The following is a 15103-nucleotide window of genomic DNA, read 5'->3' as shown; positions in this document are numbered from 1 at the left end:
TCACTCTCAGCAATGAGGTCACAGCCGTCACTCTCCAAATAGGCTGACGAGGCCCACATCAGCTTCCTCACTTGGCCTCTCTGGGCTGCAGATGGCTAGGGAAGGTGGGAGGTAAATATCTGTTGAGCTTATACATGAATGAGTGAATGAATGAATGGGCGACCACTCTAGAGGGAGCACCACTCTCACTCCTGTGCCTCTTGTTCCCATTTGTAAATAGGAAAAGCTCTATCTCAAAGAACTAAGTGAATAAACAACTCCACCCCCCGCCTTTGCCTAGCCTCCCACTGAGCCACACAAAAGCCCAGGCTGCAGAGAGCAAAGGCCCAGTTCGCAAATAAAACATGAGCAGTGGCCTGGAGGCCAGCACTGTGCTAAGTACTGGAAAAGGAGCAGTAGGTAAGGATGACGCCAAACAAAACATCAATTCTCTCTCTCTCTCACACTCACACACACACACACACACACACACACACACGGGCCACACAGACTCCAGTGCATCATGCCATGGCTTCCCACGAAAGGTCCCTAGCCAACCTCCCAGTGGCATTTCTGCTGACCTGTAGGGACTAACTGAAACACTACAACTAGAAAGTGTACTTTCTATTCTAGAACTAAGGCCAGTTTTTTTGAAAAGGGGCATTTTGGTAGCTTATACATGGGGTGTCTAATCTTTCGGCTTCCCCGGGCCACAGATAAAATACACTAATACTAATGATAGCTGATGAGTATTTTTTTTAAAAATGCAAAAAACCCCTTAGGTTTTAAAACGTTTATGAATTTGTGTTGGGTTGCATTCAAAGCCATCCTGGGCCACATGCAGCCTGTGGCCACCGGCTGGACAAGCCTGCCTTATACGGTCCTTGTGAGCCTCAGCTGAAACTACACTTGCTCCCTCAATTAACCCGCCACCCCCACCGTGCTCCTCCACCCCCACCTCCCTCCTCCCACTCTCCTAAGGCCAGAAACCCAGCTTCACCCTGGGCCCTGAGCTCTACCCAGGCCCCCACAGGTGTCCACGAGCCCTGCCCCCATACGGTACCTCCGGAGGCGATGTAGAATCCGCTGGGCGAATACCTGGCCACCACCACCTGATGGGCGTGCTCCGTGTAGATGTCGGCAAGGGCTGGGTTCTGCAGGAGGAGACCCGGAATGAACAGAAGGAATGGAGAAGCAGCCACACTCCCAGCTCTCCACATCAACAGATTTGGGGTGAAAGGGTAAACCAAGAGACACTGAAGCTGAAACCCTCGTGAAGAAAATCGCAGAAGCATATGTACTTGCCTATATACCGACTGCCTGCCTACCTAGCTCTGGGTGAGAGAAGTTTAGGTTCTTTAGTTGATGATTGTAGAACAAGGTGAGTTTTTCCATATCTGCTTTCCTGTACTTTCCATAATACAGAACAAATATATCTGTTAAAACACATATACAAAGCAAAAGTGTCATCAGAGAAAGAAGCCATGGTTCTAAGTCCTCCCATTTTGTGGGAAGCTGCATTCATTCCAGTGCTCTGTTCTCTTTCCAAGCTAAGCCTGTCCTGTTCAGGACCAGCTCGCCTGGCTGCCAATTAATGTCCGACCCCGGACACGGCGCCTGGCTGTGCTGGGCAGGAGCAGAGCGGGACAAGCTGTGGGAGCCCTCTCTGTCAAAACCCTGGGTTTGGAAAGAAAAGTCGATTCCTCACTTCCTTTCACAGCACAGATCGAAGGCTGGGTGGACTTTGTGGCAAAAACAGGGCCAAAAATTGAGACTAGAAGCATCTTCAGCAATGAGGTTTTAACATGTGCTAAAAGTAGATCCCTGCACCTCCCTCCCCACATGCGCACACACACCCACATGTGCGCGCACACACACATAGGAGGCCTCAGTGAAATAGAAACAGACATACACTGGGCTGCTCTCAATTTGTCTCCACAGTGAAGCTTTCTTTCAGGAGGGAATAAAGATATGGCCTTCTAATCTCTGATAGCTGCTGTCAGCTTTTTACAAACCAAGTGCTCTTTCAAAGAGTCAGCTTCCTGCCAGCTTGAAGCTTAGGACACATCAGATTCCAGTGAGGCTGCCTGGGTACGCCTCGCATGCCCCCACCTGCTGCCATCCCACCCCTCATCCCCCTTAGACCCCTCCACAAGACCGGAAGGGCCTCCAGATCACAAGAACCCCACACTGCCCCTATCTCATGAGACTGAAATCAGAGAAGCACACACCCTAGTTTCAGCCCCTCTTCAGCCATCCTGTTTAAGCTCCACATCTCTGTGCAGGCAGTGCCCTTGCCCAGCACCTCTCCCTGCCTGTGGACACCTACTCACCCATCAGGCCTAACGGGAGTGTCCCCTCCTCCATGAAGCCTCCAAGTACAGCCCAAGCTATCTGTATCACTCTTCTGTGCTTCCAGATCATTTACAGGTCCCCAGGGATGGCACAACACACATCGTAGTCCCTAGCATTCCTGTCCATCTCCTCCAACTGTGCTGTGACCTGCTTAACATGATGTTTATATCATTAGCCATCTCAATAAGTGGTTTTGGGGAGAAAAAAAGAAGTTTATGCAGACTTTCTCTTTCATCCCTAAGACTAAATACAGCTTTAAGTGATACAATTGACACCTGTCATAAATTAATCCATATTATGGGATAATCATTTGCCAGTGAAATTAGAATATTATCAAGGTGTCTATCTAAAGATATTATGAATAACAAGTAAGCACATGAAACCAAGTGCTCAGGGTCATTAGTCTTGGGAAATGCAACTCAAAACTAGAATGGAATACCACCACTCCATACTCATTAGAATCAATAAAAGACTGACCTCACCAAGTACTGGCAAGGATGGAGGGGTGGGGACACTGGAATGTTAACACACTGCTGGTGGAAATGCAAAATGGTATAGCTGGAAAAGAGTTGGGCAGGTTATTTACAAACCTAAACATAAACTACTCACACAAAACACTAGCAATCCCACGCTTAGGTATCTACTCTGGAGAAATACAAGCGCGTGTCCACCAAAAGACACATGAGCAAAGTTCACAGAAGCTTTGCAGTGGCTGAAAACTGGAAACACCCAAATATCCAACAACAGGTGAACAGAGCAACATGCAACTTACATGCACTCCACACCATACTGCTTAGTGATAAAGAGGAGCAAAGTGCAAATGCACTCAAAGCAGCTATCCATCTCCAACACATCACGCCAAGTGAAAAAGCCAGACAGAAAAGACTACACACTGTCTCTCCCCTCACATGGAAGATGATCTTAGAAAAGGCAGCCTCATGACAGAAAGCAGATAAGCAGCTGCTGGGGGTGAGGGTGGAAGGGGTCGGGAGGGCACCTTCTGGAGTGGCAGGAATGCTGTCATGAATGGGGTGGTGGTTACGGGTCTGTATCCAAGCCATACGCTGAATACTGACAAATTCAACTGTATCTAAATTACACCTCAATAACACTAAGATGCCTGCTATCTGTCAAATGTCTGCCCAATCCAACCCTCTCCCACTTCCATTAGTCCTTTATATTCTGGACACTGACAAATCCCAACCCAAAGCACCTGGCAGAAAACCATCCAGCTAACAGGCAGCCCCTCCAAGACACTGTTTGCTGTCTACTCACAGCTGACTGGGGCAGGGGGTCTCATGCTCACATACAGCAGCACACCATCCATCCCACCCGACAGATGTCAAGGCTAACATGAGCTCTCCCAGCCTGGGTGACCTCATGGGCTCTCCCAGCCTGGGTGACCTCCTCCCCGGACAGTGCTGTCTTAGAAAGGGTGGGGTTCCCACCGGCCCTTGGTTGGGGAGGGTATCCAGAGATGGAAGATGACTACCAAGGGGCATGAGAGGAAGTTCTGCTCCTAAAAATTCCTTCCCCTAAATGGTCAGGGCTATGTGTAAAAACCCCAAAGGGCACCAGAATCCTGCCAGCTGATGAATCACTCACTCTCGTTTGTATTCTAAATACAACTGGGTCAGCGGTGGGGGCTGAGATACTCCAAACTGCAGATAATGACTTATGTCTGAGTCAGAGCAGCCTCCTCCCCAGCTCCTCAGCTCGCAGAGGGAGGCTGCTTACTACAGCCAGAAAGACACCTCCCACCCCCACGTGTCACTCGGCCTGTGAGGTTCCCTCCCGATTAGCTGGGTCGAGATGGCACCCTGACACCCTCCGTGTGCCCCTCTCTTCCCTCTCCTGCCAGCTTGGGAAAGAAAGAGATTGGGGGTTGACAAGTTTATGGGGGGAAAATCTCTGGAATGAGGAATACGAGACAGGGAGGGCAGGAAGCCAATTCCAAGAGCTGCAGTGCTGCTATGGGCAGAAGTTCCATCTCACCATCTCCCTGGGGGCCTGGGGGCAACCGCTGTAATCAGTCTTGGAGGTGCCCACCTAGGACAGCCCTCCTCCCAGGCTTACTTCTCGTGCTGTTGCAGGCTGGGCCAGCTCCAGCAGTGGGAGGCTGTCGTTCGGTCCTTACCCCAGGCCTGCCAGTTTTCCTTGCCAACTCCTGACCCACCTTCTCTACAACTCTGCCATTTTCAATGCAGTCTTCCTGTTCCTCCTGGGGACAGTGATAAGGGCTTTGGAATTCATCTCTGCCCTCCATCAAGGGCCTTCAAATCCAACCCTGACTACCTCATGGCCCAGCTTGCAACCCACCCTTCCTGAGCTCCCCTCAGTCGCCCCCAGGCTTCAGCCCACTCACCACTGCCCTGGCGCCTCCCTGATGTTGCCAGGCACTCCTTGGGCCAACTACACCAACCCATGGCCCTCACCCACAGCTACACCCTCGAGGACAGAACAAGTGCAGCCCCTCTACCTTGCTGCCCCGGACCCCTTCCCTGGTGGCCTCCCCACCTGGGGGCCAGGGTCTGTGATGAGCTTGCGCTGGGATGAGACCTCAGGACAAGCCTCAGAATTCTGCCACCACCCCTGGAGGAGGCCGGGGGCCTCCAAGGACATGATGGACACAAGCCAGCAATCAAGGAGTCACACACGCAATGCAGACCCAGGACCCATGGACGTTGGCAAGTGACAGCACGTGGGGGGGCACCTGGCCATGTCACCACAGGGCTGGTTCAAGGCCCAGCAGTGCCCATTTGAAGCAGAAGCTTTGGACTTGACCCTAAGAAGCCATTGTGCTCTGTCACACCCTCCTCAGGTCCCACCAGCCCCACCTCCCACCTGTGCTCTGAGGTATCCTGCCCAGGAATAGCCAGTCTGTTTCTGAGAATCCTGCTGAATGGAAAACCTAAACAAACTTCCCCCAGCACCTGTACAATTTCTGTCCTGCCTGAGACTTACTATAATACACAGACCATGCAAACAAGTGCACAGAAGCGACAGTTATTTAACTGTGCTATGCCCCAGGCAGCATCGATTACAATTACCAAGCCCTGGGCCTCCCAAAGCTCTCTTTACATTCCTATGCCCTCCCAGTCTCAGGTGGTGATGGAGGGATCAGAGGTCACTACTCCAATTTACAGGTAGGCTGTGATGAACCTGGGTCCTGGGGCTTGGGTCTCAAGGCTTGGCACTGGTATCTCACCTCCTGGTCCACAGTGAACCTGATGGAACATACTAGAAGGTTGGAGATACCTGCTCGAGCAAAAAACATTTCAGCAGTTGATGACACAACACTGCCAAAGGGGCCTCCTGTGCTCTCCTTTAGCTGCCGACTGTCCCCGGGAACCCCAGAGAAAGCCTCAGGTGTCCTCCATGGTCCACCCAGGCCAAGTGACCACAAGCTTCCAGGGAGGACACTGGCTTTCTAAATACTCCAAGCTCCTGCAAGCAACAGAGGCTGAAAGCCGTTACTGCTGTAGCTGACCTGCGTAAACACAACTGGCTGGGGCCCTTCTGTCTACTGGTGACCCCAACTAAGGCCAAGGCTGAATAACAACACAAAAGCTCCAAAGCATAAATGTAAATTAAACCTCTGCAACACAACTCCTTCTCCTAATTAGCTTCTAACACCCAGGCAAAGGCCCTCTCGTCCAAGAAGCCTTCCTTGATGCTCCAAGCTATAAATGGTCTCTCCCACCCTGAACCCCCGCGTTCCCCGACTCCCACCCCACTGCCCTCACTACTTTCCCCCTTGGACTACAAATCATTTTTGCCCCACCTGCCTTCTGCACTATGTGGACCCCATGGTGAGCAGGGCTCACACTTGATTCACCACAGCAACTGCCAAATACTCCCAAAGACCAGAATTTGGCTAGAGCCTGGTAGGTGTTTATGAAGAAACACTGGCCACTATTTACTCTCAGCCAGGCCCTGGGTGGACCCATCAGTGGATTCTCTCGGAAACCTCCCAACATCCACTGTAAGGAAGGTAACCGCATAATCCCACATGACAAAGAAACCAAGGCAGACACCGGGTGATATGCCCCAGGCCACCCAGCTGGTTAAGTTGCAGGGCCAGGACCTGAACTCAGGGCCAGCTGTTCCTGACTCGCCATGGGTTATGAGCAGGTAACTAACACCACGGTGAGTCAAGGGATGTACTGAATGCTCACTACCTTCATGCCATCCTAGGTCAAGCCACTAAAATTCAGGGACCGTCTGTGGCGGTCTTTACTCCTCTCTGTGGTTTTGTTCTGTTCCTTATGGTTGGTCCATGTTAGATTCTTCAACACAAAGTCTGCGCTGGCTAACCAACTGCGTGCTTCCGGACTGTGTGCAGGCAGCTCCTTGAGCTGGCGGAGGGCAGGGGTGCTCACCCACAGGCCACCACACCCTGAACGACTTTCCCTTCCTGCCTCCCAGCTCGGCCTGTGCTGCCTTGAAACAGGCCTGGGGGGACTCACCATGTGGCCACACACAACAGTACCCCTCACTGGACTAAGTATGGGCAGGACACCGCCACGTCCCTTTTAAGTCTTCCCTTTTCTGCACCCCACCCAGGGCCCACCAGGACCTCACCGATGAGTTGCAAAAGTAGACCTGGGGGTGGCTGCCAGAGTTCAAATCCCAGCACCTTCCAGAGCTTCAGCATCCTCACCTCTCTGGGTCAAGTCCAAAGAGAGAGGAGGGCATCCACCCAACAGGGCAGTCAGGAAGACAAATGCAGAGGTACCTGTCAGGGCCCAGGCAACCTTCTGAAGATGCTTTGCTAATTAGCCTGGTTAAATCGCACACGGACCACGTAACATTCCTCCCTCTCACAGGCATGGAAACAGAAGAGGCACACACACCAAGTGTCAGCCACAGACCAGCACAAAATGCACTCAGCAAAGACCAGCAAGGTGTCGGGATATGCACTGGACTGGACAGTGGGGCGAGGATAGGGGTGGGATGCTGGCCTTTCTCTGGGTGAGACCCTGCACAGCAGGCAGGACCCATGTGTAGAAGTGACCAGCAAGTGACCAAAGCCGAGGACCTGCAGGTCTAAGGAACAGAACATCGCCAGGGCAGAGTGTCTGCCCGCCACTGTGATGGTGAAGAGGTATAGAGGGGGCCTTTCCTGTGTCCACAGCTGTCCCCAACAAGGGTCTTGCAGAAGGTGGAGGTCACACTCCAAAGAAGCATCTCCAATCACTCTTGGGCAGGGCCATCTCTCTACTAGTCCCAAGCATGAAGCTAAACCTTTTCTCTGGCCTCAAAGATGGCTTCAGTATCCCTCCTCTTACCTCTAATGTACCAAGTGCAACCCACAGGAGGCCACAGTGGAGCTGAGAGGACCTAGGTCCACGTGCTGCTTCCTGCTGGGTCCCCCCCACCTCTACTGTGTCTCTCCATGCTCCTCCTGGAGAACTCTTCCTCATCTTTCTAGACCCAACTCAAATGTGCTGCTTCTCCAGCAGCTGTCCCCACTACTCTGTGGCACAGCTGGCTCCTCTCTCACATTCCCAGAGCACCCAGGGCATTGTTCTTTTGAAGCACTTAACCTGGTGCCTTCGAAGGTTCTTTACCAGTTTTCAACGTTGGAGGCCGGATAGTTCTTTGTGGAAGGAGAGTCATGTACCCTGTAGGAGGTTTGGCAGCGTCCCTGACTTCAGATACCAGGGAACAAAGATGCCTGCAAACACTGCCAGATAGCCCTCGGGGAAATGAGGTGGGGAAAACCAGCCCTCCCTGAGAATCACTGATTTTATTTTTATTTTTGAGATGGAGTTTCGCTCTAGTTACCCAGGCTGGAGTGCAATGGCGCGATCTTGGCTCAATGCAACCTCCGCCTCCTGGGTTCAGGCAATTCTCCTGCCTCAGCCTCCTGAGTAGCTGGGATTACAGGCACGCGCCACCATGCCCAGCTAATTTTTTTTTTGTATTTTTAGTAGAGACAGGGTTTCACCATGTTGACCAGGATGGTCTCGATCTCTCGACCTCGTGATCCACCCGCCTCGGCCTCCCAAAGTGCTGGGATTACAGGCGTTAGCCACCGCGCCCAGCCCAAGAATCACTGATTTTAATCCTGGTGTTCTATGGCTTCGGTATGGCTTGGCAAGACGGGCTTAGTGAACCTGTGCTGGAAACGTGAGAGCCAGAGATGGCTGCACCACCCAAAGAGGACCTGCAAGTGTCCTCATCTTTGAGCCTTCTTCATCTTTGAGCAGCTTCCTAATTGTCTTTCCTGCCTCAGATCTTCTCCCTACTGTAGACTTGATCTGATTACTTGTCTGCAAGACTTTTTAATGGTTCCAGTGGCCTTCAGAGCAGGGCTGGGCTATGGTAAGGCTGTGTGAGCTGCCTGCCACCACTGCACACCAGGACCTCCCCAGCTTGGGTCCTGTCCACTCCCCTCACACTCAGTGCCACAGTTATAGTCCCTAAGCACCTGACCCTTCGGGCTTCCCAGATGTGGTCTCCTCTGTAGGAAGGAGCCCCGTGTCCTGCTGATGGGCATCCGCAGCCACTCAGATTCTTCTGAGATGAAGGCCGCCCAGTGCCCTCTGCTTCCCCTGCCATCAGGTAGTCAGACTGAAGGTCTGGAGGTTCCTGGCTCTGCACCTGGCAGGTGCTGCTGTCTGCTCGTTTTGACCCAGGTGATAATCCAACACACCACTTCCTTCTGCCACCTAGAGTTCATTTCACTCCCACCCAGGACAGTGAGCTTCATGTGGGCAGGGCCTCCATCCTGCATCCCCTCAGGCTGATTGGCCATCTGGACACACTGCAGGGACTCGGCAGGCATGCAATTCCAGAGAAGAAGCCGGGTCCGCAAGCGCTCGGTCCCACCACCATTACTCCCAGCACGCAGGCAACACAGCGGAGTCCTCTGCATGTGAATGGTGGCGATGGCACCAAGGGAAGTAAGAGTGAGCCCAATATCCCCCGACTTGGTCTACACTCTGTTCAAGGAGAAAAGCGCACTGACACGGCACCTGGGCTCACAGCAGCGTCAAATTGCTGGAAACTCTGTGCTCTCAGAAACTCAACTCTCCAGATGTCACTTTTCCAAATGTGTATTTTAGTTCTGGAATCTAGGAACCGGATATTTTAAAAAGCAGGCCCCAAACCTGCCTACATAGCAAATCTGCTGGCTGCCCGGCAGCACACAAGAGGGCCTCTGTTGTAAGGCAAAAGCTGTTTTTTTCCCTAAGCAGGGTCTACTGGCACTACAGGCTGGATAATTATTATTGCAGGCTGGCCCTGTGCCTTCTTTAGAATTACAAGCAGGTTCTTTCACAGCCCCTGGGGGTGACCCTTCCCAGTCTCTGCACAGGGGTCCTAAGTGGCAGAGGTAATACAGGCACCTGCAGGAAGCCTTCCTTAGACCCTGAAGCATAGACCACCCGTCCCTTCACTATGGGGAGTGTACACGTGGTTCACTAGAATCCTATTCTTGGAGCTCTCTCCTTCTGGAATATGTTTCTAGATGGTCACCATCATAGTCTTTCACTCTGTAGAGGAGAGTGGCCTCTCCAGCTGAGACAACGGGATGTGTTCCATGAAACAGGTAAGAAATACCCTTTTTCTATAAGCTTAGGAAGTAACATTATGCTGGGTTTATAAAACAGCTTTTAAGTCAACCAAATAAATGACAGAGGGAGCTCCAAGTGGAAAACTGGCAAGGGTGCTCACCTGTTAGGTTTGAAAGGTAGATTCCTTTCAGAACTTAGGTCTGGCAATCCATAGGGCTGAGCTTTCCCTATTCTCCTGCAGTAAGCCCTCAGTGGCTGCCTATTATTTTCAAGACACAGCTTGGTCTTCCAGGCTTCTTAATCAACAAGTAACTCACTAAGCACCTACTGTCTGTCAGACCCTCTTCTAGGTGAGGACACGGCAGTGACTGAAACAGAGAGGGGAAAGCCCTGCTTGCCTAGAGCTGATGTCAGTTAAGGGGACAGGCAGATACTTATGTACGGTTGTAGTTAGCACTGGCCTGCCTGTTGGCTTGCTTTCTACTTATTGTCAGCACTGAGAGAGAAGGCTGGGGATGAAAAAGTCTATCCAGGGGAAGCCCCTCTACTAAGGTGACGACATCTAAGTAGACACCAAAGGGAAAGGCCCAGGGTGGTGGCTCATGCCTGTATCCCAGTACTTTGGGAGGCCAAGGCAAGTGGATCACTTGAGGTTGGGAGTTCAAGATCAGCCTGGGTAAAGTGGTGAAACCCCGTCTCTACTAAAATACAAAAAAATTAACCAGGCGTGGCAGTGTGTGCCTGTAGTCCCAGCTACTTGGGAGGCTGAGGTAGGAGAATTGCTTGAATCTGGGAGGTGGAAGTTGCAGTGACCCAAGATCATGCCACTGCACTCCAGCTTAGGCGACAGTGAGACTCTGCCTCAAATTAAAAAATAAAAAGAAACGAAACGGAAGACAGGGAACAAGCCTTGCAGCTATCTGAGCAAAGAAAATCCAGGCAAAGGCAATAACCAGCAGGTCCCAAGACAGAGGTGTGGCACGTTCCAGAAGCAGCAAGGAGGCAAATGTGCTGGTTAGAGAGAAGGAGAGAGAAGAGGAGCTGTGAGGCGAGGCCGCATTGAGGACTCTGGCTTTTGCCGAGGTGGGAAGCCACTCAAGGCCCGTCTTGCATTTCAACCACTCCGGCTGTAGTGTTGCAAACAGACCCCAGGGCAGCAAGGGTGAAAGCAGGGAAACCTGTTTGGTTTTGGGGAGTTTGGGGGGGGCAATAATTCTGGTGAGGGAAGATAGCTTAGTTGGGGGTGGGGGCAGAGGAAGCAGGGGAAATCTGTTAGATTCTGAAGATACTCTGAATGTGGAGTCAGAAGGATTTGCTAAAATTAAATGTGGCACAGCAGCAAAGTGGGGAGTGAAACAGTAGTCCAGGGTTTTGGGCCTGAACAGCTGGAGGAATGGAGTTCCCCTCTGGGGAAGAGCACACGGGAAACTCCAGTTTGGCTGGGGGTATGTATGTTGAGTCTGAGATGTCAATCACACCTGTTAGATCCTCCATGATCTGGCTCTAATCTCCTTTTCTTCCCTCTTCCCTCTCCGAGCCTACATTCCAACCAGACCATCTTCCTTCCTATACCCTGAATGGTCATGCCAACTCATGTGGCTTTTTTTCCCTAAAAAGAAAAAAAATCTTACCCACTTTTACTTGAGTACCCAGTTCACCCATCTAACTAACAAGAGCTTCAGTGTCTGATCTACATCCAGCTCAGGGAGGGCTATATTAGTAGCATCTCGTGCTGACCTGGCATTGTGGAAACTTAAAAATAGATGAGAAGGGAAAGAGGGTACCACCCTCAGGAGAAAGTGGCAAACCACAGGGAAGGAATAAGAATACAGATTTCAGAAACAGGCAGGATGGGTTTCACAAGCCAGAAAATGCACCCTGCAAAGGGGTGTCTGTCCCTGAATGGCCTCTCCATTGGAAGCAGTTCCAGTTTCTGGCCTACCTCATCTTGCTAACTCTGACTCCTCTTTAGAGTAACGGGCCCATGTGGGGTGGAAAGAGATGCTGCAGTTTAAGAAGCTAGCACAGGGCCAGATGCACAGCAGGTACTTTATGTGAGATCCCCTACCTGGAAATTAATGCGGACTGCAATGACAGGGAAGGCCTTGCTAGGGGCAAAACCAAATATCCTACTGCTCTGTATCCGCGAGGATGCTTGAGTGCATTTTATTTGCCAAACTACCACATATCCCTTTAGGGCTGTCTCAATTTTTATTTTCTCAGAAATCTCAGGACCTTCCTCTGGAAACTTCCAGGTCATTACCATTAGATCCTGGTGATATTTCTCCAGGTCTAAGCAAGGAAGTTTGGCTTTCTAGGAATCTGTGTGACTAGCAAATTATTAGCACCTTTTTTTTTGAGACGGAGTTTCACTCTTGTTACCCAGGCTGGAGTGCAATGGTGTTATCTCGGCTCACCGCAACCTCCGCCTCCTGAGTTCAGGCAATTCTCCTGCCTCAGCCTCCCGAGTAGCTGGGATTACAGGCACGTGCCACCATGCCCAGCTAATTTTTACTATTTTCAGTAGAGACAGGGTTTCACCATGTTGACCAGGATGGTCTCCATCTCTTGACCTCGTGATCCACCCGCCTCGGCCTCCCAAAGTGCTGGGATTACAGGCGTGAGCCACCGTGCCCAGCCCAATTGTTAGCACCTTTAGAGCACATTCACACCCACCCACCCCCTCATTTGAGGTGTCCAGCAATTCTAGACAGGTAGAGCTCTGTATTCCAGCAGAGAACAGCACCAACTGGCTGGCTTAATCGGACAGATGGGGATAGAGCCTGCAGCTCTTCAAACCAAAAGGCTTCTCCTTTCACAGAGAAGGAAACTGAGGCCCAGACAGCCTTCATTCCCTCAGCCAGTTGCAGGCCTCCTGGAGGTCTGATCATCAGACCTGTTGATCCACAAGGGAAATCAGGCTGACTTTAACTTAACAACCCTGTATGCCTATGGAATCAATCAAATCATACACCTTTTTGCCAGCTGCTCCCACTAAGCACAGCATAGGAGAAATCCCCCAGTGGCTGTGCTGGCACCTCTAACTCCCACCCCCCAATTCCATCACTCAGGCTGAGGAAGGCAGAAGTATCATCTAAGTGTGTAACCCAGGAAGGGAGCAAGGCTGACAGGCAGACTGGGTCATCGCAACAATTACAGGCGAATAACAAGAACTTGCAAGGATTTCCCAAGGAGCTGGCTCCAGAAGCATTTTCAGCCTGGGTACCGGAGGCCTGCAGAGAATGATTCATGGGAATACACTGCTTCCTGTTTTTGCTTTGGGGCTCAGATCTATGGTGGCAGATCAGGCTGGCTTAGAGGCCTGGGTGTTTGTCCGGGCTCTGCCACACTGGAAGACCGGGGTATTAACTGAGTTAGCTGAGAGCCATTCAGTTACTGCTCAACGTGCACCAGGCACTGCTGGACTTGAGGGACGCCAGCAGCTCATTCCATCCGCTCAGGCAGCAGGGGAAGTGGGGGTGGTCATCATCTCATTATCTGTTTTACAGACAAGGAAACTGGGGCTCGAGGAGGCCCAACTCGCCAATCTTCTCAAGGTCATGCAGCGGCCGAATGGGTCAGTCTGATCCCTCAAATCCCGGGCCCTTGCTTTTAAGGAAGGAATTAATCTGATCTCCCATCCACGTACTAACCAGGCCTGACCCTGCTTAGCTCCCGAAATCAGAGACGATCCGGCGCATTCAGAGTGCTATGGCCACAAACGGAAGCGAATTAAGCCTCAGTTTCCTCATCAAGAAGGGGCAGAAAGGGGCCTGGGTGAATCTGATGCCGGCTTCCGGGGCTCCGAGGCGTGGCTCCCGGTAGAGGGGGCGTGGCGCCCTCACCCTCCTCGGGCCACTGCACAGGAGGTGGGGGTGGAGGGGAAGGCGAATTCCCCCATCCCAAGGTGGCTCTGGAGCGGAACCCCGCCCAGGGGAGGGGGTACTCACGTCGATATTCCTTAGGATGACGCACTTTCCATTAGTGTACAGAAAATTGTTGCCCTTAGGGTCGCCGCCGATGATTTTGGAGACGCCCCTCTCCACCTGGGGGAGGCTGGCGAACACCTTCTCTGCAGAGACACAAACGCGGCGGGGCACGTCAGGGCAGCCTTGGGCGAGCGGGGACGACGGGGACTGGAGAGAGGAGAAGGGGCCCCGGACCGGTCTCAGCCAGTCACCTGTTGCCTGCGCCTGGAGGGCAGCCTCCACTCTCCACCAGCGCCGGGGACCGCGCGACTTCCTGGTCCGCGCCCCGGGCCAGGCCCTTCGGGGGCATCTGGGCTCCTCCGGCGTGGCCTGCGGCGCCAAACTGAGGCGCCCCCCGGCGGAGGGTCCGGTCTCGCACCCCCGAGGGCGATCCCGGCACGCCTCCGGCCCGCGCCCGCACCCCACCCCCGCTCCGGGGACCCCCCCCCCCCCGGCACCGCGCGGAGGGCCGGGAGACCCGGCCAGGGCATCGCGGCAGCCGGTTGGGAGCCCCGAGCCGCGGCACTTACTGATCTCGTACGGCATCCTCGCCCACTTGTTACCGCGTCGCGCTCGCCGAAAGCCTCCCGAGCCGGCCCGCGCTCGAAATCACACCTCACCGAAGAAGAGCCAGAGGACTGGGGCCGGAAGGCGGCGCCGGGCGTGCCGGGCGTGGAGGGGGCGGTCCGAGGCCGGGGCTCCGAGGCCAGCTCGCGCCTGCCCTGCGCGCTGCCGCTGCGGACGCCCCGAACCCGGAAGCGCGGCCCCGCGCGCGGCTCGCCCCCAGCTTTGACCATATATAGTCAAGCACTCGGTTCGGCGGCTGGGGCCCCAGCGGGCCTGCGCGGAACTGGCGCGCCCCTCCCCCGCCTGCCTCGCCCCGCCCGCCGGGTCCGCCCCGGAAGTGATGTTTCCACGCCCCGCGGGCCCTTGAAAAGGCGGCGCAAGCGGTTCCCGGCGTCAGAATCGGCCGGGGAAACAAGGAGTGAATGTTGTGCTGCTCGTGGCATTTAGGAGAGGCTGGGCTGCTGGGAACTTCTTTTTCTGGGGCTTAGAGGCACTGAAAGCATGGGCGGGCCTCGGTGGGGTCCTGGGAAGCCTTTTCTGTACTTGTGACTGCGTGGCGGGCATTCCCCGGCCTTTGCTTACGGACTGGCTCCGGGCCTCCACGAGCCGCCAGTCTTCCTGCTACTCGGGTTTTGTAAACAGGGAAGCTTTTTTTTTTTTTTTTTTTTTTAAAAAGAGCCCAGTTATATGCTCTTTCTTGAAATAGTTGCT

At 53.1% G+C, this 15103-nt stretch overlaps 1 protein-coding gene across 1 annotated transcript in view; it reads right to left on the bottom strand.

Moving 5' to 3' along the window:
- WDR1 (WD repeat domain 1) overlaps positions 1–14465 on the bottom strand; it is a 43667-nt gene extending 29202 nt beyond the window's left edge. The window contains exons 1-3 of the mRNA XM_054253477.2: positions 14356–14465; positions 13808–13929; positions 1043–1133 (exon numbers count right to left, since the gene is read on the bottom strand). Of these exons, the coding sequence (XP_054109452.1) occupies positions 1043–1133; positions 13808–13929; positions 14356–14371 (229 nt within the window). The 5' untranslated portion in view covers positions 14372–14465. The remainder of the gene's footprint in view (positions 1–1042; positions 1134–13807; positions 13930–14355) is intronic.
- Positions 14466–15103: the final 638 nt, after the last annotated feature.

Source organism: Callithrix jacchus, chromosome 3 (assembly GCF_049354715.1).
Source record: "Callithrix jacchus isolate 240 chromosome 3, calJac240_pri, whole genome shotgun sequence".
Taxonomy (NCBI): domain Eukaryota; kingdom Metazoa; phylum Chordata; class Mammalia; order Primates; family Cebidae; genus Callithrix; species Callithrix jacchus.
The sequence above is the reverse complement of the archived record's forward strand: the minus strand, read 5'-3'. Positions and strand labels throughout refer to the sequence as shown.